We start from the raw sequence: 26,845 nt of genomic DNA on the forward strand, positions 1-26,845 counted from the left end.
GTGAAGGAGGAATACTCATTAGGCAAGAAGTTTCACTGAATTGGGTGAAGGTCAAGATCTACCTAATCCGGAGGAATGACTCAGCCAGGAGGAACAGTAACAGTTAATGCAATGACCATCAGCACAAGACCCTGCGGGTCAGGAAATACCTCTGGCTACCCAGAATCAAAAAACAGCTTAGGTGTCCCCATATGCTCTGACTTCTGCGAAGCTGATTGCCTCACAGAAGCCCCCGCCCGCCCCCCAGGACAAGTACAGGGATGCCAGGCCAACCTTGTGGCCACCGGGTTCTTCTGCAGTGCAGCCGCAGCAGAGTTGAAATCCCGTTGCCGGGGAAGGGGCGGCCTAGAGGCGGGGCTGTGGCTGTCTCCGAGGAGCCCCTGCCCAGCCATGTCCGCAGTGACCTTCAGGCGTCCCTGACTGGCTGGGGTTCCTATCCCACCAAAGCCACATTTGGCGGTTCTGCACACCGGAGAAGGTTGGATGTGTGGGCTTATCTTGCAGGATCGGGGGTCTCGGGCGGTGCTCGCCTCTTCCCGCCCTGCCAGCAAAGGAGCAAAGCAACCGGGTCAAGAGCAAACGTGGTGGGTAGATGAGGGATGGCGACCCCAGCCCTGCGTTCTCCCTGCGTTTCTGGAGGGCGCTTCAGGAGGAATTCAGGAGGGTCTCCAAGCCGGTATGAAGAGAGTGGCCCAGGCCAAGGAGGGGCCCCTATGCAGCTGTCGCGCGAGCCAGGCCAGAATCTGGGAACCGGGGGCGCGGCTACCCCCCCATCTCCGCCGCGCCCCGCCCTCCTCGTCATGCGGGACGCGGGCGGGGGCGCTTCTGAGTGACGCGCCCTCCTCGCGGTGTCCTTCAGCCGCCGCAGCAGCACAGAGCGCCACATGGACCCCGCCGGCCTGAGAGCGCGCTGCTGTTGATCGTTCACCTTGGAAGGTAACTAGCGCCCTAGCAGCCAGTCCGACCTCAACCGGCTCCCACCTTTCCCCTTCCCAGCTCAGTCTTCCTCCCGACTCCGGGGCTTCCCTTCCCGGATCCCCGCTTTCTAGCCATGGGTCTCCTACCCTTGGTTCCCCTACTCTTGGTTCCTTGCCTTTCAGACCCAAGGTTGATCAGCCCGGAAGGCGCTGTCCGTCTCAAGGTGCTGAAGCGGCCCTTGATTCCCTTTCCCATCGGCATTTTTTTTTTTTTTTTTTTTTCCTTTCTTTCTTTCTTCTCTCCCTGGCGCGCTTCTGCCTGAGGCCGTGCTCCGGTCGGGCACCTCGCCCAGCAAAGCAAAGGGTGCGGCGGCCACGAAAGAACAGGATGCCTTGGTCTTTGCGGAATCTCCTCCGCAGCGACCGAGCTTCTCCAAGCCTGGCCCTGCGGAGCCCCCATCCCCCGATTACCCCGAGACAGAGAGAAGTTTAGAAGGCAACTGGCTTTGCTGCAAAGGCATCCCTGAACCCCTAGCTTCTGGGACACTCTCACTGCCTGGCACCCCTTCGGGTCTCATTCCGCAGAGGGAAACCTGTGAAATACTGGATCCCTAGGGACCAGGTTCCCTGTCAGGAAAGACCCTACAAAAAGGGATGTCTTTGCAGCTGTTGGCATTACAAAAAACACCTTTCTAAACGCTGCTGGGCATTCTGGCTTGGGTCGCCCTACCTCATGCAGAGACAATGTGGATCAGCTGTTTCCCCTCCTAGTGGAAGACCCGGACACTGTCATCTCCCTCCCGGGCCAGTACTGCTGCGGGCCTCCAGAGTCTCCCTACAGACAAATATAGTTGAGACTAGTCAGAAGTCATAAGGACCTTTCCTGAGGGGCAACATTCATGGACTTGTCTCTCCAATTCTTCCCCAGAGGGACCCTTGCCCCACAGCTCCAAAACTGCCAAGGAGGTTGAGCAGCCAGAATCTGGGTGCTACAAGCAGAGCATTGACCTTCAAATGCCCCCTGGGCCCCACCCCCACTTGAGGAGGCTGGCACCAGTCTCCAGTAACTGGTGGCCCCAAGTTGTGAGCTGCAGTGGCAGTTAAAAGCTTCCTTCAGAAACCCCAGAAGCAGCAAGATGACTGTTGGTTTGGCTGGGCTCTGAACCCTGCCGTCCTGGTCTGGGTGTGGGAACAAAGCCTCTCGCACTGGACTCTCAGGATAGTGGAGAGGTGTAGATGAGGGTCTTGGGAAGAGTCCGTCAGGGTACCTATGACCACCTACTCTCTCTAGGCAGAGGACTCCAACCACACTTGAATGTGAAATCTGACCCCGGAGTGTCTCCTGAGGAACCAAGCCATCATCATGGAGTTCGTGATGAAACAAGCCCTGGGAGGTAGGAGGTGGGCAGGGAGGAGGACATGGGTTTGGGCCACCAGGGATACACAGACATCTGATACTCAAGAGAGACATGTCTCTACCACTGCAGTGACATGGAGACACATGGCTGCATGACCACTTCTGACCTCACTCACTGCCTCTGCAGGTAGTTGCAGATTTAATATGAGATATGGGGAGAATGTGCTGTGTAAGATGGCCCTATGCCCCCGTGCCATGGCGCAGTAGAACGCACTGGTCATCCCAAGACGAGTCAAGAACTGAGCAGCATTGATCAATGCAGATACCCCGGCGAGGCTTGTGAGCAGCTCTCGTTGTGTCAGTCCTGGGAACAAACCATGCACCAGGATTGCGTTAGGAAACAGGATCTGGGTGATCCCAACTGTGGCATTGAGCTCTATGGGTTTCACCCGGGTAAGAGACAGTACTATTTACAAGGACAAGAAAGGATAACTATGTAATCAAGTCCACTTCTACAGAGAAAACATAGCCCCTTTATGTCGTTGAGTGAGGGCAGCCTCCTTACTCACTCACTGTTTGAAGAGAGTCCTGTCCCCACTTGGCCCAAAGCCATCTTTGTAGCTAGCAACAGTAGGTCTAGAAACTGGTAGAGGACAGTGGAATGAGTTCTTGGCCAGGAGGTGCTGAAACAGTGAGCTAAAAGGTTTGGTACCCGTTTGGCCAGAATGGGTTTCAACAGAGCAGTTTAGTCAGCTCAAGCCTGTAGGATTTGAGATTGCCCTAGGTGGACTTCATGCTTGTTCAAGCTACCTGCTCTAGGTACCCCAACACCCTTGTGTAGCCTCAGTGCTGAGAGCTCACACCAATTTTACTGCAGGGAGGCCCCTTGACTGGTGTGGGTCTCAGCTGGAATGTGTTAGGCATCCTTTGCTGTATGGAAAAGGGAAGGGGACCACTCACAGAGAGAAAGCTGGTTGGGGTCTTGGGGCCCAAAAGAGGAGAATCTGCCCAAATAGGCATCTCCCAGAGGGTGTCTGTGACTTCACTCGTATGTGATGAAAAGGAGACCCAGTGTGCTTGCTGAGTTCACGGCTGTGGTAGACTCAGGTTGAATCTAATTATAATGATTACATCACCGGGACAGGATTCAGAGGCAAGCCAGCATCCTGTATCAGAAGAGACCCGTGTTATACCCAGAAAGTCCCAGGCTGCTACAGACAATTAATTTGGTGGCTAATTCAGGCCCTGAGGTGGGCTTTTAAAGAAACTGAAATCTCTGATTTGGCTGTCTACGTAGCTGAAATTAGCTGGGTAATTGCCAGCCTGGATTCCCTCATTGTTCCATGTCAGCCCAAAGTTTCTCCTGCACCAGCAATGGGGCGTGCTTCTTGGGGTGCTGTGAAAGCTGCTGGGGCGGGGTGGTAAACAGCAGACAGAAGCTACAGGGTAGTAGCCACGCACTAGACCAAGCACCATCCCAACTATCCTAAATTCAATCTATGTTTATTCCGTGGAGACAGGAATGCAGCTTCCATGATGCCAAGTGGAACTATAGTGACTTCCCCTCTGCCACTTGCAGTCTTGTCCTGACCCACAAACTCCTCTCTGTCCAGCGTGTGTCACCTTTGGTGTCTTGGGTATGTGACCAAAATGGAGCCAGTCGTAGATAGTTGGAAGAGAAGGATACATTCCAGATAAGGGTCAAAGGCAACAGAAACCCCAAGACATGGATCAAGCCCACAGAAAGGTAACAGGAAAGAAAGTAATAGCCCAGAAGCATGTGTGTGGCCATCTCTACTCATGGTTGCAGGTTCAGGAACTTGTGATCTGTTGCTTCACAACACCGTAGAGCAAAGAGGTCCAGAATCTGACTAGATGTGGGTGTGGTGCATGCTTTTGCCTTTGTCTGGCTGTGCTAGCACCAGGCCTGTTAGGAGCAGCAGCCCCTACCTTGAAGCCTCATGCTAGGCATGCAGCACTTTACCAGTAACCTCCATGCCCTTTGACATGTCCCTAATGCCTCCTAAGAGGCAGGCCTGGGCCACAGTGGCATCCTAGAGATGAGGCTCACAGAGACCGACGCTTGTTTGTGAATGCTGTGGGACAATGAGTCATGCCCCAAAATTCACAGGCGTTCAGTTCAGAGATAAATCCGGCTTGGATGGCTGCGAAGTTCTAGGTAGGTTCAGGTATTTCCTGTAGATGCTACTTGGATGCTCGGATTCTGTGGTGTGGGCAGGTTCAGTGGACCAGTGGGGCCTTGCAGGCCCTAGTTCTGCTGTTTGCTAGCAGTTCTCTGTGCTAGTGGCATTTGTTGCAGTCTCTCTGTGGGCCATGAAGTAACTTTGGATGAGGACAGGACACTTTGGAGCTCCCACTGCATGAAAAAAGGAAGATTTCAGGTGTTATTGAGGAGGAGCATGGGCAGTGTGAGGATCCAGGTGTCCTCTCCATCTTCTGGATCAGCTGTTTTGTCTATTGCAAATACCCACCGCCGTGTCTCAGCAGTGTAGCCTTCTCTCTCGGTTTCTCTCACTCCTCTCAGTTCGCTTGCTTTGCCTGGCCATGATTCCCCAGACTCCTTATGATCTATGCACCACTGTCCCTGTCCAGGCTGACACCAGGCATTGGTCCCTGGCATTCTTGCACCTGAAGCTGCTAATTGCAGGGTAGGGTCTTCCTTGCCCCAGTGTAACTCTCAAGGACTCTGAGCCAGGCCTTATTAAGACAGGACCACCACCTGCTAGCACTTCTCTTTACTCAGCAACTACTCAAGTGCCAGGAAGTGAGACACCTGCATCTCAGGTCTGGAGGGTGAGCCACTGCAGCAGGCCTAACTGTTCTTTGTCCTTTTCCACCTCTTTCCTCCATGTCCTTTGCTCCTATGGCCTGCCTCAGGGCTCACAGAGCATCCTACAGGCCCTTCGGGCGTAGTTTAGACAGTAGTAGCTTGGGTTAGATACCTTGTCAGGAAACAGCCAGCTGCCTCTCATCTTTTTTTCTCCCCAGAAACAGACACCAAATTCCCTCCCCATGGCATGCAATGGCATAACTGTGGGTACCTGTGCCAGCCAGGTACAATCGAAGGGACATCCTCTTAGGACTGAATCATGGGAGATAATGGCCCCTGTTGACAAACCCATTCTTACCAAGAGAACGTCCTTGTGGCCTTGGACCACTCCAGAATTTACTAAGACACTCCAATCCTAAATGAACAATTAGCAGTGCCCAGTCACTGAAGGAAGGAGACAGTGGTCAGCACCTCTGCTGTCACCACTGGATGACAGCTACCTTGGGAACTGGAAACTCTTCTGCAGAAGAGTGCCCTGGAACTGGAGCCAGGTGCTCTAGCCATATCTGTACAAGTCTGTGATTCAAGATCCCCTAGAATCCTTAATGTAGGAAGCAGCAGATAGCTCAGGTGTGTAATTACCCTCGGAGTGTGTTGGGCAAGGTATGGGAATGATATGCAAGGAACGGGCTCTTAACAGTTGAATTAGGTAGAAGTGGCTATTTTGGCCCAAATAATTCAAATTATTGCTTGTTCTTGAATTATTCTCAATATGCCAGTAACATGTTCTGTTCTCAGAAAATGAATATGCAAAGGCCTAAGTAAGTACATGGATAGTCTCAAGAGACTCTTAGAATATCCCTATTATGTGTTCCAAGAGCAAAACCAAGGCAGCAGGGTCTCTCACACAGCTCTTCTGCCTAGGCTACTCCAGTGACCTGGGGTGAGTTAGTCAGTGTGGATAGTGTCCTATGGTGACATACTCTGGGCCCGGCACCCTGAGGTTCTTGGTGGGGTTAACTCCACACATTCCCACTCTCCCTGCTTTTGGCCAGGGTCTGGTCTCAGCAGCTCTATGCATCAAGTTCCCCAGACTATTGCTGGTCTTGGTAGTGTGGGGCACAGGTAGAGACTTCAAGGCTCCCCGTCCTGAGAGAATATTGGAGTTGCCACTGAGCCTGGGCTGCAGGTGAAGCACTAGAAAAGTGTCTCGTGATAAAGTACCAAAGAGGCAGAAGGAAAGCAGCTGGAGTTGGGATGGCGAAGAATTATGATCCTGCCTTTGTCTTTTTGCACACCTGTACTTGTCCTGCTCCTCAGGTTTGAAGTGGCTGTTGCTATTCTGGTATCACGCCTCTACCCTGGGTAGAAACTAAGCAACAGCCTTTCATCAGATTGGCAGGTGTGTCTGTGGGATCTTGTGGAAGCTTCCCACTAGGCATCATGGGCTGAAGCAGCCAAAAAGATAAGGGCCACTATAGACACATAGACTCCATACCAGGGCAGGGATTGAATGGATAGCTTTCAGTGCTTGGCCGGGCAGTTTTGAGGCCAGGCCTGCTAACCACAAGGCCTTCATAGATAGGATTCCACGTTGCCTGACTTACCCAGTAGAGAAGGTAGCTAGCAAACACTTCAGGACAAAATACCCACACTCCCGCGCACTCAGAAGACACTAGTGCGAGGCACGGCAGCAGATCCACCTTGTGCCCCATCCCTCTCGATGGCTAGAAGGACACTTGAGGGAAACGGCTTCTCTCCCTAAGGCTTGAAAGGCAGCTCTTCCTCGGGAGAGGATACTCCGGGTTTGATTAGGCTGCAGATCAACTTCAAATGCCTTAGTCCTGGCTGGCGTTGAAGAGCATGCTGAGCAATTCGCTGGTCGTCATTCACGTTCTGACCTGTGGGTTGGCAGAAGATCGTGGCTGTCACGCCAGTACATTTCACGGTCCCAGTGGTCACGAGTTCTAGAAGCCTTTGCTAGTGCTGTACACTTGAGAATTAGCTGTGACAGGCCACCTAGTGCTGGAGGTTAGCGGTAGGAGGAGCAGGAGCTTCGGAGCAAGGGGCAAGTCCAGCTGCCTGATGCTGAGTAGCCTAGCAAAGCCCAACCCAAGCCAGAAAGGATGTCAAGAGGCTGTTTTGCAGGTTCCTCCCCAGCAGCACCTCTCCCACCTCCTCTTTGGCCCTCTTCTGTCTACTTCCATAAGGTGGGTGGAGAGGAGTAAACACCCGCTCTGCATAACCCCACTGTCGGAGATTCCCCACTGTTAGCCAAGGACTTCTTTGAGAAGGCTCCTTGGAGGAAGGAAACTCTAGCTGGGTAACAGTTAACAGACCTGTTTGGTCTCACCAGCGCTCCAGAGCCACCCCCACATGCTTCTGATCCACATAACTTAGTTTCCCAGTGTTACCCTTATTTAACAGTCAGTGGCCTTAATAATACCAGTGGCACGGCTAGGCCACTGTTTCTATCCCCTGAATTAGGATAGAAACAGTTGTTCCCTATCGCTAAGATCCTGCAGCCTCATATTGGTTCTACGGGAAGAGAGGTAGACTCTGAGGCCAGAGGCACTTGGCTGGTGCTCAGTGTAGGGTGCTCTTGCTGGCTATTGCTACTGGGAGTTGGTGTCTGGTGCTAGACCCAGAGGTGAGGGACTAGTCAGGCTGGCTCTGAGGAAGGCTGGTGCCCTGCTGTCTGCAGCAGCTGTTCTTGGTCTTTGTCTCAGACTGACATTTCTGAGGTGCCTGCACCTAAGGGAAATGCCAGACTCTGGCTGGTAAGCTGGATGGAGGCTTTCGCAAGCCCCTTCCTTGGATCCTACCTCTCTAGTCCTGACCGTTGTCGGCCTCAATAGAAAGCAGCAGCACTGTCACATCCAGTCCTTTGAGGTTGGATTTTGCAGACACAGTGGACTGGACCAGTCCTAGTGACTGGCAGAATGACCGAGCAGAGGGCCAGGGTTACAATCACATTCAAGACTAGCAGCTGGGCCATCTAGCACAGAGCCTGACTCTTTGAATTTACTAATTGGTGACTTCATCTAAATTTCTGTCCCCTCTCTTTTTGTCCTTTCCTAAAAGCCAAGATCCGACACGGTTGTCTGCCTGACACTTTGCTCCATATAGGCAGTGCCTATAAAAGGCCTCCCCAGCCTCCCCCAAAGGATCCAGTCAGTAAGGCAACCATTTGAGCTCCAGTCAGCATCTAAAGGCTTGTGGAACCACAGAAAGGGTTGGGCAGAGGACCAGTCTTTGACGTCTCAGGTCCAAAATCTGCAGGCTGAGTTAGTGTGTGTATTCTATGTAGTTTAGGGCATGGAGTTTAGATGCTGGCTTCCAAAACACAGGCTGGAATGGATCTAGAATGAAAACTGGCCCTTGGAGGACTCTGAATCTGCTTCCAAGGCAGAGCCATAAAGAAGCAATGAATATGGCACACAAGTATGTGACCAGGTCAAGGCACAGCCTGGGTCGCAGATACCTTCCCAGGACCTTTTTGCCTGAGTTGAAAGCATGCACGGTGGGATTAGGGGCTTCAATACTCAAGAAAGAGATGGGATGGGTCTACGGAAGCAAGAATAAGCAGAAAAACCAACTTTCTGTGACATCAAAACACTACTCATCCCCAGTGGGTCGAGCGGTAGGAGTGGGAGACACGAGTTCAGCAAACATCTCAGGCCATGTATCATGGAGTCTTGGCTCTGGAAGAAAGTTTATTCCTTGACCAGAAAGGATAAAGAGATCTAATTTGCCAGGTATGGAATGTGCCACCTCCTTCCCTATGCTCCACAGGAGTGAGGACAAGTGTCTCTGACAAATGGATATTCCATCCACTCTCTCAGAAAAAAGCCAAGAGGGAAGGGGGAGCTCCACTGTGGGTTGGGACTCATCAGGAATCGCAGTGGCTAGAAGCAGAGGGGCCATCTAGTATAGCATCCCCAGCTCAAGGTAGTTGGGATATGGAGATAAATGACTCTCCTGGTTTGGCTCCTGTCACCGTGATAAACACCACAACTAGAAACAGCTTAAAGAGGATAGGGTTTGTTTCAGATCACAGCTTACAGTCCATCATTAAGGGAAGTCAGGACAGGAACTCAAGCAGGAACTTGGAGGCAGGAACTGAAGGAGAGACCCCAAAGGCAGTTTACTCTTCATGGCTTGCTCTGCTTATTTTCTTATAAAACCCAGTACCATCGGTCTAGCCAGGGTTGGCATAACCCAGAGTGCCTTTGGCCCTCCTGTATCAACCATTAATCAAGAAAATGCCTATACAGACTTGCTTCAGCAAGCCGGATGGAAGCGGTTCCTCGGTAGACGTTCTTGCTTCCCAGGCAACTGATTCACATCAAGTTGACAAAAACTAAAACCAGACAAGGTGTTTCAGCTAAAACCCCAATGAACAATGCAAACTCATGCCAAACACTCTAGGTTTTTGCCTAGAATTCTACTTTGATTTTCTTTTCTTGTATTTATCAGATGCCATTGTGTGGCTAGCCTGTCATGCCGTGGCTTTATTTGAAAAATTCCAGCCAAGGACAGCAATAGGCACGCCAAATTAAGTGGGGCAAAGATCACCAGGCTTCAACCTCTCAGGCAACTAAGAAATGCTGAGACAGGGAGAAATAGTCTCCTCCAGGGAAGAGCACACCAACTGGTTATCCAACACCAGATGGTCAGCCCTGAAAACATTCATACAAATATGATCAGGTTATACTCAGGAATACACATGTATGTACACATGCTTATGTGCATATAAGAACAATTAATTTTTAAAAAAGGAAGCCACGAACTTGAAAAAGAGCAGCAAAAAGGGGTTTGTGGGAGGCTTTGGAGGGAGGGAAGGGGAAGGAGAAATAATTATATTAACACCAAAGATAGAAGAAGTAATAAAAACAAACAAAAAACAAAACCAATAAATATATGAATTAGAACAAACCACTGGAGCCAGCTTTGGTTCTGTTAAGCCAGGCCTGTTCTCTATGGCAGTGCCAGCACCCAGTCATCTAGTCAGTGATGTGCCATCGTGGTAGAGTATTGGACCTGACTTTTATCACGTTAACTTTTAGAGGCACTTCCTTTAGGTTTCACTATTTAATTTTAATATGAAAGCTAAGTCTTTTTAAAATCTGCTGCATACCTGGGAAGCAGAGCAGGAAAATTGCTACAGGCCAGCCTGGTCTACATAGCTGGTTGCACTCCAGATCCAGGGCTATAGTGAGAGACACTGTCTCAAAGGAAAAACCACGGCTAAAAAAAAAAAAAAATCTTACTCAGTGTTCTAGAGACTCCAAGTCCTTTAAATACATCATTTCAGAGTCAGTGAGGCGACCCAGTGGGAATAGGTGTTTGCTGCAGAGCCTGATGACCTGAGTTCAGTCTTGGGTTTCCACATAGTGAGAGAAGAAAACTGATTCTCAAAGTTGTCCACTGACCTCCATACCCACAATATGGCACATTCTTGTGTGTAAAGACACATTGCACACACGCACACACACATTGCACACACACGTACTCTCTAAGTAAATAAAAATGTAAATCAAAAAGCTGGGTGTACTAGCACACCTTTAATCCCAGTACTTGAGAGGCAGACGCCAGCAGATTTCTAAGTTGGAGCCTCCCTGGTCTACCAAGTTCCCAGTTAGCAATGGCCATGTACTGAGATGCTGTTTAAGAAAATGAATACCTATTTCAGCCCCAAATGCTTAAGTCAGAAATGATCAAGACCTTGCCAAGGCAACTCCAGGGCTTCTATGTACTTTCAGAAATACGTTTATTTAACATAGTAATTTTGCTTATTTACAGATACATTATGTGCTATGTGCCACAGGTGTTCGTAGTACATGATTACATCTTGTTTAAAATCTTCACCACTTACCCCCCTAACCACCCTACCCACAAAAGACAGGGTGTCACTATGAGGTAGGAGCCCCAGCTGGCCTAGCTCAAGATTCTTCAGCATCTACATCCCAGTTGCTTGACTTTCATTGTTGTATTTTCATTCTTTCTTTTATTTTTTTAAATTTATTTATTTATTTATTATATATAAGTACATTGTAGCCGTCTTCAGACACACCAGAAGAGGGCACCAGATATCATTACAGATGGTTTTGAGCCACCAAACCATGTGGTTGCTGGGATTTGAACTCAGAACCTCTGGAAGAGCAGTCAGTGCTCTTAACCACTGAGCCATCTCTCCAGCCTCATTCTTTCTCATCTCCTCCTATTTTTTTTTTTTTTGTATTTGACCTATTTTCTTTTTTTTTTTATTAACTTGAGTATTTCTTATATACATTTCGAGTGTTATTCCCTTTCCCGGTTTCCGGGCAAACATCCCCCTAATCCCTCCCCCTCCCCTTCTTCATGGGTGTTCCCCTCCCCATCCTCCCCCCATTGCCGCCCTCCCCCCAACAGTCTAGTTCACTGGGGGTTCAGTCTTAGCAGGACCCAGGGCTTCCCCTTCCACTGGTGCTCTTACTAGGATATTCATTGCTACCTATGAGGTCAGAGTCCAGGGTCAGTCCATGTGTAGTCTTTATCTCCTCCTATTTTGTAGCTACATGTAGAGGGTTGAGCTAACATGTTTTCTCATACACAAAGTTTTTTATTGTTTACATTGGATTTTGGGATAGTTAGACATTTATTTCTTTAAATTTGCTTTGTTTTGTTTTGTTTTTGGTTGTTGGTGTTTGTTTGTTGTTTGTTTGTTTGTTTGTTTGTTTGTTTGTTTTTAAGATAAGGTCTCACTATGTAATCTTGGCTGGCCTGGGACTCACTACTTAGATAAGACTGGCCTTAAATTTACATGCCTCTGCCTCCCAAGTGCTGGGACTAAAGGCATGCACCACTACACACAGCCGATAAGTTTGTCTCTTAAAATGAAAGTATATTTTCTTATTAAAATAGTATAGGGTAAGGGGTTGGGGACTTAGCTCAGTGGTAGAGCACTTGCCTAGCAAGCGCAAGGCCATGGGTTCAGTCCCCAGCTCCGGGAAAAAAAAAAAGAAAGAAAAAAATAGTATAGGGCAACAACAAAGCAATACAGACAACCTTGAAAATGAAATAGTGTTCTTGTAGATCCATCTCTGCTGACAAGAGCCCTGTAGAGTTCTCCTACTGCTGATTTATTGACAACAGTGTGTGAGAACCACAGGTTCATACCCAGCCAAAGAGAATGGCTTCCACGGCCACTGTGGTTTTAAATAGTCATCCCACCATGAACATGGAAACAAAGGGTTAAGGAATGGACCTCAACAGATTCCCCCCTTTTCATGTTTTCTGGTTTATCTCATAAAGGATACTTTATAATACCTTTTGAAATATTTATTTCATTTTATGTGTATGAGTGTTTTACCCTCATATGTGCCTGGTGTCTATGGAGGCCAGAGCATCAGATCCCCTGGAACTAAAATTACAGACAGCTGTGAGCTACCTACCATGCGGGTGCTAGGAACTGAAACCAGGTCCTGTGCAAGAGCAGCCCATGGTTCTAACTAGTGACTTATGTTTCTACCACCTATAAAAGACACAAATAAACAAGTAGGTGGTGAAGTCTGGGTAGGTCAATGATAGGACTCTGGTCTCAGTGCCTACCACTCCCAATATATGAGTCTGGTCTCATTTCCCTCCTGGAAGCACACGTTCAGCAGTGAATGGTAAATATTCAGGAATATTTTGCATGGTAGGCTGGCTTGGGCAAGTACTCAACTTGCTGGTGATGAAATACAGAATGAGCGTAGTCTAAGCTTCCAGACTCAGAAGCAGTACTCTACCCACCTCTCTTCCACCTTTCCTGACAAAGGCCTGGGGGTCACAGGGCAGTGCACTTAGTCAACAGCCTCTCTAATCCCTTTAGATTTATGACCTATGAAGTCAGTGACAACTTTAGCTAACCAGAAGAGACAGTGTCACTTTCTATTTCTGCATCTACCTTCTTAGGAGGTGTCTGCAGGCCTTCTCACACATTCTTAAGTAGATGCCTACCTGGATCAGGTGTCACTTCTGGCACCTTACAACATATGACACTGTGTTCCTAGGTGTCATCCGTGTAACTGGTGTCTGTCTCGCACACTGTAAGCTTTGTTTAGCAGGGAGCTAACTACGACTATGTTACATTTCTTACAAAGCCTTTTGTTTGCCCTGTAGTTAATATGACTCTTATTTTTCACTTGATCCCTTCCTCTCCAGACAGCAGTCCTCAGTACCATGTGTTCATGTGGGTGACCATGCAGACACACAGTTAGGCATGTTTCTCTCCTTGGAGCCTTCCCTCTGTATTGGTAGATTTCTAGACAGCTACTCAATAGGGATCTTTCTGAGAATGCTGTGGGGAGATAAACAGGTATCTTTGTTCTCCCTCTTTAGAGGCAGTTGGGCTGGGTATAAAATTACAGTTGTGAATAAATTTCCCATATACACTTGAAGGCATTTTTGTTGTTGTTCCAGCTTATGAGGTCTCAAGCAAAGTCAGAACCTGTCTGATTCCAGGCTGCTACATAGGCTTTTAGGGTTCCCACTCTGCTCTCAGTACGAGGAATTTCTTAGAGTTAAGAACTTGCTATGGGTCTTGTTTCTTTCATCCTGCTGGTGTGATGGTCAGTTCCTGGAAATGCTTTCCTGTTGCTTCTTTGTCCCCTTCCTTTTCCTTTTCTGTCACTAAAAACCTAGCCCTGAGCTCCACTATGTTTTCTTCTGGCTTTGTTGTTATTGTTGTTGTTGTTGTTGTTGTTGTTGTTGTTGTTGTCACTGTAGTTCCAAAAATGTATCTTCTAACCCTTCAGCTAAGTTTTTATCATCTGTACTTGCACCTTTAATTCCCAAGAACTCTGGAGTGTGGGTCATCTCACATTTGCTTAAGGGTAGCATCTGGTTGGACAGTTAATGGACACAGCAGGGAGGCCTCTGGTTGCTGCCCACAGGCTTATGCAATATTGAATTTGGTTTCCCTCTCTTGCTGTGTCCCTAACATACATTTAGTACTCTCTGTTCTGATTAGAGACTTCAAGTTCATGTTCTTCTGACTGGAGTCTGGTTCACATACTATGTGGGATTCTGAACTTTCTTTTGGTTTTGTGTGCTGAGCTGGCTCATATGCTTCTACACCTCTATGTAACTATGGTTCTGTCAGAACCTATGTAGCTGAGAGATGGATCTGAAGTAAGTAAGGGTTCTTCTTTCAGGACTCTATTAGGTACTTTTCTATTACTGTAAAGAGACACCACAACCAAGGCAACTTACAGAAGCGTTTTGGGGGCTAACAGTTTCGGAGGGTGAGTCTATGGCCATCAGGTAGGGAGCAGGCAGACAGACAGGGTGTTGGTACATTAGCTGTGAGATTAAATCCATATCTGCAGGTAGGAGGCAGAAAAAGAGATAACTGGAAATGACATGAGCTTTTGAAACCTCAAAGCCCTCCCACAGTGGTATACCTCCAACACAGTGCAGCCGCCTAATCTTTCCCAAATAGTTTTACTAGCTGGGGACCAAGTGTTCAAATATATGATCTTATGGGGACCATTCATTTAAACCCCCAAAACTCAAGCATTCCCTCAGCTCTCCCAACACTTCTCCCCAGTGCCTTGGATCTGCTTCTGTGTCTGTTTGGTTTTCTCTGTTTAGCATCCAAAGTCATGGGTTCCATCATAACATTTTCATGGACATTTTGTTTTTGTTAGTCATCCTTCCTTCTTATTCTACATCACCTATCTATGTCCGCCCTACATTGGCTCCTTCTTCTCTGCAGTAGTCTTTCTGTTTTCACATCGAGTACATTCAGTTACTCTTTCCCCATCCTCAGATCTGTTTTTCCTCTCGTAGTCCACTTTCTAGTTTTATGACTGCCACACATGCGTGTACACAGACAGACATATATAAAAATTAAAGTATAGGATTATAATATGAAAGAGACCATTTAACATTTATTTTTTCTGAATTATTTATCTGGATTATTTCACTAAGAATTTTTTTTCCTTATGACTGAATGAAATTCCGCAGTCTTTTTGTTGCTGATGATGTTGTTCATTTATTTCTTGAGGAGCATCATACATAGGCAAGAATTTTCTGAAAAGGACTCTAATAGCACAAGAAATCATCCTAAGAATTGGCAGGTAGGACAGGTAGCACTCTAGGATGTTTTCCAGTACATTTATTGTTGCAGTGAATTCAATAAAGTATTCTTAAACAACAAAAAAATCATAATTGACAAATGAATAAATGGCATTAACATATGAATTAAATGCCTCTGCGTAGTAAAAGAAACTATCAGCAGAGTAAAGACACACCCTACAGAACAGGAGAAAATTCTTGCCAACTATACTTCAGAAGGAAGCTAATATGTAGAGTCTATAAGGAACTGGAAAAATTGAACATCTCCTGGTTAGTTTTTTTGTTTTTTGTTTTTTTTGTTTTTTGTTTTTTATTTTTTGTTTTTTATTTTGTTTTTTGTTGTTGTTGTTTTTTTTTTTTTTTTTGAGATGATCTTGTTAATCCTGCAATTTGCCAGAAAATTCAACTCCACCACTTTTGGCCAAAAATGAAGCAAGCTTTAGTGAATATTAAATACTGGCCAAGAGATGGACTGCAGTCAGGACTATCCCTTAATTTCCCAACTGGAATTGCCTTGAGACAGGCATCGCAAGAACTAATGAGGACAGACCTATAGGCCACCCATACTTTCCCATAAGTTGTTACTTTCTAAGAACTACAATTTCCATCATTGTAGGGGGCTGCCTGGTTCCTGGGGCAGATGAGGTTTATAATCTCTCTATGTAGCCCAAGCTGGCATAGAATCCACAATTGTCCTGCTTCATCCCCCTGAGTGTACCGCCACACATGGCTAATGGAGTGTTTGGAAGGAAATTTCTATCATGAAACTCTACTAGAAGATAGGCTATAAACAGTTAATTTTAGCTTTAAGCATAAGAATCTAGAGAGAGAGCCCAAAGGGTTAAACTAGGGGGCAATGAATAAAATAGAGGAAAAAAAAAAAAGCCAAAGTAAGTCCTTTAAGATCAATAAAATTGATGATATACCTATAGCCAGACTGATCAGAAAAGGAGAGAAGAGACAAATGAGAAATGAGGCTGTGTGCGTTTCTTCAGATGTACAGAGAGTAAGAGAACAATGGGTAGATATTATTAATATCGTGCTAAGGAATCAGTCAACTTAGATGAAAGAACGAACTCATTGAAAGACTGCATTAAAGAAATTAAAAGGGTGTGTCCTAGAGTGGGTGGAATGCTCCTAAGACTCAGATCTACTGAGTCCGGTGGCACATGAAAGGAGGAGGAGGAGGGGGAAGAAGAGAAAAAACTCCAAACTAAAGCACTAAAGAACAAAAAGAAAAAGCAAGACTAAAAATCAAAGTCAGTATAACCTTTACATTTGCACTGCACAGTGAGCTCTGTGGAGTAGAACATAGGAGAGCGAAGGAAACTGTGGAAGGCCAAGGTTAGTGGCAGCATTGCGGAATGTGAAGTGTCTTCTTTACCTCAAATCCATAGTTCCACCTAAGTAAGAGGAAAAACATCCAAGAGTCCCAACTGAGAGAGTGTGCAAAATTCTCAAAAGGCTCAAATAACGGTTATCATTACCAACACAAGCCTGAGACGCTGGCTTGCTCAGCAGGGCCCAAAGAGATGTGAAAACTGTCATGTCAGTTTTTGGCTGGAATCCCTGAACAGAAAAGAGGAAGGAAAAATATCCAGGATACAGCCTGAGAATGGTGGCAAATACCTTTAATACCAGTACTCGGGAGGCACTGGCAGATGGATCTTTGTGAGTTCAAGACCACTCTGCTCTATCCACCAAGTTCCAGACCGGCCATGACTATAGCTAGAGACCCTGTCTTCAAACAAACAAACACACAAACTCAGGAAAACTGAGCAGAAGACAGGCTTCAGATACAGTATTCCTGTGTTCATTCACCCTTGGCAGTGTGCCTGGGAGCTGGAAGGCATCAGTTGCCCAGGAAGTTGGGTTCAGCTTCTAGGAACTATGTCCTCTTTCCTTTGTGATTCTTCTGTAAATTTAAGTTGTTCTCAAAACATTTGTTTTAGTGGTTGGAGTACAGCTCAGTGACCAAGAGTCTGCCCAGTATATGCGAGGCCCTAGGTACTGCTAAAGTTCCAAGTACTGCTAAAAAATTCTTTCTTTCTTTCCTTCTTTCTTTCCTTCTTTCTTTCTTTCTTTCTTTCTTTCTTTCTTTTCTTTCTTCCTTCCTTCCTTTATTTATATTTTTGTTGATTGTTGATTTTTCAAGGCAGAGTTTCTCTGTGTGTCTAGTTTTCCTAGAATTCACTCTTTAGACCAGGCTAGCCTTGAACTCAGAGGTCCACCTGTCTCTGCCTCCCAAGTGCTGAGATTAAAGGTGTGAACCACCACTGCCTATCTTAAAAGGTTTCTTTTTAAAACACACACACACATACACACACACACACACACACACACACACACTCTTACATTTTTTATTACATTTATTTATTGTGTGTGTGCATGAACATGTGTGGTGGTGTGTTTGTAGAAGTCAGAGGACACTTTGCAGGAGTCAATTCTCTCCTACCATATAGGTCCCAGGATTAGAATCAGGTCATCAGGCTTGGCAGCAAATGCCTTAACCAGCTGAGCTATCTCACTGACCTGGAAAATATACTGGGATAACAGTTGTGCCCCAGGATTCTTGGCCAACCTTATCTACGGAAGGAATTCCAGGTTAGTCACAGGTACAAAAGGGAGAAGAAAGGACTGATATTCACCCCAAGGCAAATACAAGAGTGACCAACAAGCACATGAACAATGCTTGAAATAATAGTCACAAGTGAGATACAAATATGCCACCACCTGTCACCTATATGGTTGACTGCAGTCAAATGGCCACCAAGACAGTATTGAACTATATAGGGACACAGGTTCATATTTCCCACAGTCCAAGTGTGTCACCTACATGGTTGACTGCAGTCAAATGGCCACCAAGACAGTATTGAACTATATAGGGACACAAGTTCGTATTTTCCACATTACAAGTGTAACAGACAGACCTACCTTAGCACAGTCTGACTATTTCTTCCAGGTGAAACCCAAATTTGCTGAACATCTTGTCAGTAACTCTCAGATGTACCTGAGTAAGTGACCAGTTACAGGTTTGTCCCTATGGCTCTGTTTTCAGAGTGCATCTGCAGGCCATGGATGGACAAGCTACCGTATCTGAGGAATTTTCCACCCACACTCCAGCTCTCGAAGTAATGACTCTGAAACTTAATATTTATGAATAAATACCTAGGCCTAAGCTTTGGCTCATTTCCCGACTAGCTCGTAACTTAATTGGCCTGTTCATTCTCCGTGAGTGCCATGTGGTTGGTTACCTCTCTTCATTCTTTTTTTTTTTTTTCCAGAGCTGAGGACTGAACCCAGGGCCTTGTGCTTACTAGAGCATGGCAAGTGCTCTACCACTGAGCTAAATCCCCAACCCCTCTCTCATTCTCATTGGTCTGTGTTCCTCAGTTTGGGGCAAACCCCTCCCTGCCTGATTCTATCCCAGAGTTCCTTTCTCCCTATGAGAACTGCCACCTCCTATTTCCTGTCTCAGCTAATACACCATTAGTTTTTTATTGACAGCTGATATTCCACACACAACAGATTCTCTCTACAAGCTACTCCACAATGAGACGCCTCATGGACAGAAGAGTGGCTGTCCACATAGAACCATGGCACTTAGTGGCCAGGACAGTCCCCCGTTATGTACTGTGGGCTCTACTGATCTAAATTTCTGGGGAACACGGGACCATTTTTGTGGGGACAATGAGATCATCTGGGTGCTGGGATGGGCATTGAGGCTACCAGAAGCCTGTCTTTGGTTTCAGACTTATGTATGTCTAAGGAGCCCCCATTCTGCTTTAGGGTTCCATGTGGCAGAGCACATTTGAGGTTTTTTGGTTTTTGGGTTTTTGTTTGCTTGCTTGCTTGCTTGCTTGCCATGGCCACGTTCTGGCTGTGCGTGTAGACTCTACCTCTGAGGCACAAGTATACAAAGCAAGATGAAGGAGGCAGGCCCGCCGTCAAGCGTGCTTCGAGTTCTAAAGTGGATGAAGGCTGTAGCCACCCCGGGTACACAAGAACCCACTGGCTTGTTAGTTGGGGGAGAAGGGAGCAGGAAGGTTCTGGGAACGCGAAAGTGCTCAGAACAGCACCTTATGACACCGGTGTCCATTGGCCACTGTGTCCCTGGGTAGCATCTGTGTCGTGACATGCTTTAATGCTGCCGCCTCTCTACTTTCTGCAAATGATCTCCACTGCACTCTGGGTGGGCTTGTCTATGGCGTTCCCTAGAAAGTGACAGATGTCAGTTTCCCTTTGGCTGAATATTACTCGGGCCCGTGTGCTGGTTCCTACTCTGTTGAGAGCTCTAGTTCTCTCTCTCTCTCTCTCTCTCTCTCTCTCTCTCTCTCTCTCTCTCTCTCTCTCTCTCTCCCTCTCCCTCTCCCTCTCCCTCTCCCTCTCCCTCTCCCTCTGTCTTCCTTCTCCTCCTCCCTCACTTCTCTCCCTCTCTTTCTTCTTTCCATCCCTCCTTTGCCTTTCACATGATTTCTGGCATTGCCTTCATGCTAATTTAGTAAAAAAACAACTCAGAGAATCCACTTCTTCCAAGAACATTCTAAATATCATGGGAATTATCTGTTTCTTGAGTGTTTGAAGGATCCCATCTGTGAATTCCTAGACATCATTTTCGGCTTTTTATAATAACTATATTTTGAGGTATGGATTTCATTCAAGATTTCCCACGAGGATAGGAAATACAGTGTATTATTTGACTATTATTTGCTTATGTGTGTGCGTGAGGATGTGGGTGCACGTGCGTGTATGTGTGAGTGGGGAGTGCATGTGTAAAGAGGCCGAAGGGGCATGCTGAGTGCTCAACTGCTTTATCGCCACTTTATTCCTTTGAAGCAGCAACTCGCGCTGCCTGGAGATAAGCTGGCATCCTCTCTCTCCGCCTCTTATGTGCTTTTTACTACATCAGCACTGGGATCTAAACTCGGGTACTCAGACTTACACAGGAAGTACGCTGAGCCACTTCTCGAGCCCTGGTCATTTTAATTTCCTTTCCGTTTTGGCTGGCTTGCTTGCTTTTCTGCTGAGGGCTGTGGCAGAGGCATACCTCATCCTGCAAGCCAAGAGGCCCTCAGAAACCGTGTTCAGGAGTTTGCAAGCTGGTTGCTTGCTGGGATACATCAGGACCTCGCTACCTCTAGTTTTCATATTGGCAGTGACTATGTTCTAATATGTACAGCCCATCAGCTGCTAGGGAGAATACTTTTGCACTCATTGGGTAGGGGAAGTCATCACCAGTCTTGCTTTAACCAAACTGGTCACAACCTCATGTCAGCTTTGGGAAACCTGCCGGGGAGATGGAATTATAAGAAATTTAAATTTTTATTTCTCTTTTTATTGTGATAATATATATGAGTTGTACTGTTTAATCAGTGTAGGTACACAAAGCAGTGGCACTAAATATATGGCACTATTATTCAGCCATCACCTCTCCTTTTGGAATATATTCATTTTTCCAAACTGAAATTGTCCCAGGGAAACATTAGGTCTCTGTCTCCCAGCTCCCAAATCGCTTTCTGTTTTCTGCTCCATGGATCTAAGGGCTTCACAGCAGCTGTCCTTTGTGACTGGTTCATTTAACTCAGTATAATGTCCCCAGAGTTTCTCCATGCTGTCTTGTGTCAAAACCTCCTTTGTTTTTAAGGCTGAACAATATGTAAGGTAGACTGGTGGAATTACTGGATCATATGGTAATTCTGTACTTGGTCTTTTCTATGTGCACATGGAAGCATTTTCCCCACAAGTGCATATGCGTCCCATGTGTGTTCAGTGACCTTGGTAACCAGAAGAGAGCATTGGATCCCATGGAACTGGAGTTACAGTTGTGAACTGCTACATGGGTGCTGGGAACCCAGGTCCTCTGCAAGAGCAGCCAGTGATCTTAACTTTAAGCTGTCTTTTCCGTCTCTGTGCTAAGCCTTTCGAGGACCCACCAAACTGTCCTCTACAGTCTTGACCAGTACAGTTCCCATGGTCCCAGCACAAGGTTCCACTTTTTCCACATCTTTACCAATACTCCCTATTTTCTGTAATACATGTCCCAGTGGGCATGTGGAGAGGTATTCACTGTAGCAGAGACTGACATTTGAACGTCCCTCACAGCTTCCCCGGGGCTGAGGATTAAGGGGAGTCTGACATGCAGCCTCTTGTATTTTTTTCAAAGAACTGTGAGATCATGGGTATCTTTGTCCATCGAGCTTCCTTCTTGTTTTCCAAAACTTGAGTCTGATGTACTTTTCTGCACATAGCTGACATATTACAGTGCATTGGGCAGTCCCTCAACCTACTCTGGGACACCGATCATCCTCTCCTGGCTGTGCCACATCCCCAAGTGCACTGTAGCCACAAATGTTCCCTGGTCATGTGATCACATGTCCAAAACATCCTTGTTTCTAGCCTTGTGCTAGCGTAGGAGACATCTGTGGGCCCATGTCTCAACAAGACCCATTTCTGACAGATGGCTGGAGTGAGATGGCCAGTTAGGATGTATACAGTAATGTCTGGCTGCTTTCCCAAGCCTCTGTCATTAATCCCCTTTCTCCAAGGACTAAGTGTGCACCTTCTCCAGAAGTGGATGCAATGACATTTAAAACATCTACAATACCAGCACCTTGGAACTATCTGTTACTCTCTTGGCCTCCCTGGGACTCTGGAGAGGGTGTGTGTTCACTCTCTTTTTATTTCAGTCTGCTTTGATCCAGGATCTCATGTAGTTCAGGCTGGCCTCAAACTCACTATTTAGTTAAGATTGGGCTTGAAATCATGATCCTCCTGCCTTTGCCTCTCAAGTTCTAAGTCTGCAGGTGTATGTCACTGTTTCAGGTCTTACTTTTCTGTCACTCATTGTGCCACCAGAACCTTACACTTACCAAGAATTTTAAGATACCCTGCCCGTCTCTGCTTCGCAAGTTCTGGAGTTAAAAGCATGTGCCACCACCACCCAGCTAGGATTAGTTTTTTGTTTCTCAGAATGATTATGAAGCCCCTCCACTTTGTTTTTTTTTTCCTTCCTTATAACTAAAAGCTGTTATTCCAAAATAATACACTATTTTTAGACATATAGTGTGTTAGATTAAGCTCATCAAATCACGGAGTTAAGATTTTGGGAAATAAAACTTTGTTCAGCACGGAAACTGCCCAGACTTTCTCCGAAGCTTGGTGTGTGTGTGTGTGTGTGTGTGTGTGTGTGTGTGTGTGTGTGTGTGTGTGTTTGTGCGCGCGCGCGCGCACGTGTGCCAATGCCCCGTGCAAACACTACCAGGTGGGTACTTGGTCCTGTGAGTCACCAAAAGTCGGAGAACAACTGTAGGGAGTTTGCTTTTCAAACATTTTACATCTTCATTTTTAATGTCTAACTCAGTTGAAAGGTGAAGTGCAGGCATGTTTCTAATATTTGAACCTCTGTGACTGTAAGTTTGATCTTTTGTTCAGAACTGGTAGCTAGATTAGACCAGGAAGCATGGCCTCTACCACCTCTAGTCTTTTAGATTGAATATTGTTTGAATTGCGGTGTGGCTGGCGTTTAGCAAAGTGATTCAATACGGAGAATAGTCAGCAAATGTCCACAGGTCCAAGACTGTAGTCACTCCCAAACATTCCCAACATTGCCTTTTCCTCATCTCATGTTTGCATTTACTTAAGTAAAAACAATTCCATTCAATTCCAGCTGTTTTTTCACCCAGCATCAACGATTCTGAGCTTCTCCCATGCTATGGGCGTGGCCAATGGTCCACTTCTTTTCAGTGCTGAGCAGAGCCCTATCCCTCATCTGCATGGTGTGTGGTTGACTTGCCCATTGTCTGCTGAGGGCAGGTACTTTGTTCTGTTTTTTACTACTACAAATAAAACTGCTGTGACTTCCTTGTCCCTGAATTCATGTGAGCTTAAGTTTTATTTCTGTTGAGTAGATACTTGGGGGTTATAGTTTTTTGAACCACATTATAGGTGTATTTAACATGAGGAACTGACAGTTTTGTGACAGAGTGCTTTGTCTAGCACGTGTGAGGCCCAAAGTGATATTGATCCACTGTCCTCCAAGTCCTGTGTCACCTGCATTTCCATCAATATACATTGCTGTTTGTTCATCCGTATCTAGCACGTGTATAGCCAGTCTCTACTTGTCAATGACTTAAGCTGTGACTCAGCATTATTTCTAACAGCCAAGTGTGCCTTTCTCCATATTAATTTTATATATACATATATACATATATATTCATTCCTTGGTAAAAGATTCCTTAAAACCCTTTTCATCCATGTGTACATGCACACATACATATTTAATTGTCAGTACAGGTATAGGAATGCCACCATGTGCATGCACCAAGGCCTAGAGTCTCCCAGCCTCCAGGAGCTGTCTCTGTAGTCCTAAGGCGCAGATGTCTCAAATCTAAAGTAGATCTTCCTTCAGAGCTTAGAGACCAAGCAGGAATCTCTGGCCTGTAGGAAGGTTCAGGGAAGGCCAGCTTCATAGTGGAGCATAGTTACTACTCAGTAAATAGTTCCCTTCCCATCCCATGTGATGGGTGGGGTGGGGGACAGACCTAAACAGGCAGCCACAAGCCACAAAGCCCCCACTGTCACACCGCAGACACTGCTCATCTTCCCCTAGGTCAGTGGTTCTCAATCTTCCTGATGCTGTGGCCCTTTAATACAGTTCCTCATGTTGTGGTGACCCCAACCACCACAAAATTATTTTATCACTACTTTATAACTGTAATTTTGCTACTGTTATAATTGTGATGTAAATATCTGTGTTTTCTGATGCTTTTAGGTGATTCTATGAATGGATCATTTGCTCCCCAAAGGGGTCTGGACCCACAGGTTCAGAACCACTGCTCTAGGGAGAGACAGATACCAGACTTGGTTCTTTCTGTTTTAGAATGCCAGTACCTTCCCAGAGGGAGAAATAATTATGGGTCGCTCACTTAAATGTGAATTATCTTGTTCTAGTAAGAATAAAATTTACATGAAAGCAGTCAGGATTGCAAGTTTTGTCCTTGCCTGCCTCAACACCTGCCAGAGACAGTTGTGCTAGAGACAGAGAGATTCCAGTGTGTTACCTGGAAAATTGTTGGAAGATTACTTCATGACCCGAGATCTCCACTGCAAGTTTCTAGATGTAACTAAAAACCAGGCATGAAGCTCTTAATTTTCCTTTAGATTCATTGATCTGTTCTGTTAGCAAAAGCCTCTTTCAAGATTGCTTTCTGTCTCCATCCTGACAGTGGCAAAAAAAAATGTCTTTGGTCTCTTCAATACCCTATCACCTGAGGTAGAGTTTCAGGCAGCTAAAATATCTCCCGCCTTCCCGGAGAACCCATTGCTCTACAGGGACCTGAGGAGCAGGGCTCAGAAGTTAGTGCCTAATACTGCTGTCCCGCATTACTGAAGAGACTCTGCCTTCTTAGCCTGGGTCCACCAGCCTCCCGGATATGGTCAGAGGGCATCACGAACAGAAAGAGGACAGCTGGCTTTGCTCTTGCTTGTCATGGTGCATAGGGTTAGCTGGTACTCCAGAGCCACAGAACTCCACAAACCAGCACCCCATTCTGAGATCTTGTAAGGCTTGCCAGGTCCCCTTCCTGAGTGTCACTGGTGTCTGGGTGCAATGGGTTAAGGATCACCCATTGGTATGTAATTATAGCCTCTGTCCTATCGGCTAAGCTGCAAGGGCGTTTGGGGTGGTTTCTGTAGGGCCTGTGACTCAGGAACTCATGAGAAAAGTGGTACCTAGCATAGGGGCAATTAGGTCTTGGCACTGAGGATAAGCAGTGACTTCAGCCTGGGTCATGGGTACATGCCTGTCACCTACTTTGGCAGCCACTATTGCCCACCATACATCTGTTTATTGCCTGTCCATCATCTATGTATCTGCACATCTGGATTTTCATTCCATTGCCTTCTGCTCAACCCTCCGTAGGACACGGGCAGGGAGGATGCTCATCTGACCCTCAGGAGCACACAGATGAGCAGACACATCAGTGCATGCAAGCACACACATGCAATGACATGGCCATACACACAGATAATATATGAGCATGCAAAACACAACCACTCGCTATACGTGTGTGCGTGCATACATGTGTGTGTGCGTGTGTGTGTGTGTGTGTGTGTGTGTGTGTGTAACACAGACAGAACCCAACACATTCACCACTTCTCTCAAGGGATGGGTGCCCCTGGACTCATGGCCAGCAGAAGAGACTAGGAACTCTCAATGGTACTGCCTGACCTCTGCTGTTATTCCCAGGGGCCACCAAGGATATGGGGAAGATGCTTGGGGGTGATGAGGAGAAGGACCCCGATGCCGCCAAGAAGGAGGAGGAGCGGCAGGAGGCACTGCGGCAGGCAGAGGAGGAGCGCAAAGCAAAGTATGCCAAGATGGAGGCAGAACGTGAGGTCATGCGGCAGGGCATACGAGATAAGGTGAGCGACTGACCCTTAGCAGCCCCACCCTAGGCCGCAGCCGCTTTCCGTGGCTAACACTCCCCTTTCCCTCCTAATGCAGGGATCAAAACCTTGGGAACCTGGCCGTTGAGGGTTATAGTTGTTCAGATCTGGATGGGGGTCGTTCTGAGGGCTGTCCTTTCCTACTCCCCGTGTCAGGACTGGTTTTTCTTCTGGAGCTTTGGCTCCTGCCCAGAAAGAAGGCTCTAAGAGAGGAAAGGGGATTGGCTGAGCTGGGAGTCTTTGTGGGTCAAGGAAATCAGGGCCAGAGGTTCCCATTTACCTTTGCTTCCTGGATTCACACAGGGTGGATGGGTAGCAGCCCCCCCTGCTCCCGGTCACCCTTGTGACTGTCTCTGGGGGTAGTGGGGCAGTCAGAGAACATTGTCCTCATCATGGTGGAAAAACTGAGGACCCTGTGGAATCCTGAATTGAGGACCACGTATAGCCACGTCTTTCAGGAGGATGGCCCCTGCCCACTCCAGAAGGGAAGGAACAAGGCATCTTGATCCTTCCAGGCCTTGTGGGAGTGGTTCAGCAGGCTTGGGTGGGTAGATGGGAAGCAGGGAGTAGGTCACATAATCCTCCGGTCCTGGACTCGAGATGCTGAGGAGTAGACATCCCAGGTTCTAGCCCCCTCCCTGCCTATACATCCTCACAAGGTTCTCTGCTGGTGCATCAGTGATTGGGGCAGATCTTTGGGACTTCCGGGCAAGGAAGCTGTATCTCCTAAGGTGGATAGTGGGAGATGGCCAGTAGGTCGCTGGGCACACTGGATCCCTGATCTCATGAAGGGCCAAAGTGTAGCTGGCCTCCCCGCTCCACCTGTGTTTGGCCTCTGAGGTAAGCCCTAGCATACCCTCCCTTCACACTTGGTTGTAGAGTGCTGTTTATGGGGTCTGGGCTATGCACTTGACACTTGCCTTGGAGCACGGTCACTGGACAGTTTCCTGGGTCTTGTAGAAAGTACTCGCTCATTTCGCTTTGCCCCCACCTTCCACAACCAGTGAGCCACGTATTATGCTATTGACCATGCGAGTAATGTGGTAGCATACCCCAAAATTAGTTGTGTCAGGAGTGAGGATGGGCATGAGAAATAGAGAGATGGAGAGTTACAGACAGACAGCAGCTGAGAGAGGGAGGGGAGGGGAGGGGGAAGGAGGGGAGGAAGAAGAAGAGGAGGGGAAGGGAGAGGAGGGGGGAGGGGGAAGGGGAGGGGAATGAGGAAGGGAA

The 26,845-nt window shown here is 47.0% G+C and overlaps 1 protein-coding gene across 1 annotated transcript in view; it reads left to right on the forward strand.

Moving 5' to 3' along the window:
• Nucleotides 1-819: 819 nt before the first annotated feature.
• Nucleotides 820-26,845, forward strand: part of Cplx1 (complexin 1) — a 31,709-nt gene continuing 5,683 nt past the window's right edge. The window contains exons 1-3 of the mRNA NM_022864.4: nucleotides 820-936; nucleotides 2,209-2,311; nucleotides 25,416-25,591. Coding sequence (NP_074055.1) covers nucleotides 2,281-2,311; nucleotides 25,416-25,591 — 207 coding nt within the window. The 5' untranslated portion in view covers nucleotides 820-936; nucleotides 2,209-2,280. The remainder of the gene's footprint in view (nucleotides 937-2,208; nucleotides 2,312-25,415; nucleotides 25,592-26,845) is intronic.

Source organism: Rattus norvegicus, chromosome 14 (assembly GCF_036323735.1).
Source record: "Rattus norvegicus strain BN/NHsdMcwi chromosome 14, GRCr8, whole genome shotgun sequence".
NCBI classification, from domain to species: domain Eukaryota; kingdom Metazoa; phylum Chordata; class Mammalia; order Rodentia; family Muridae; genus Rattus; species Rattus norvegicus.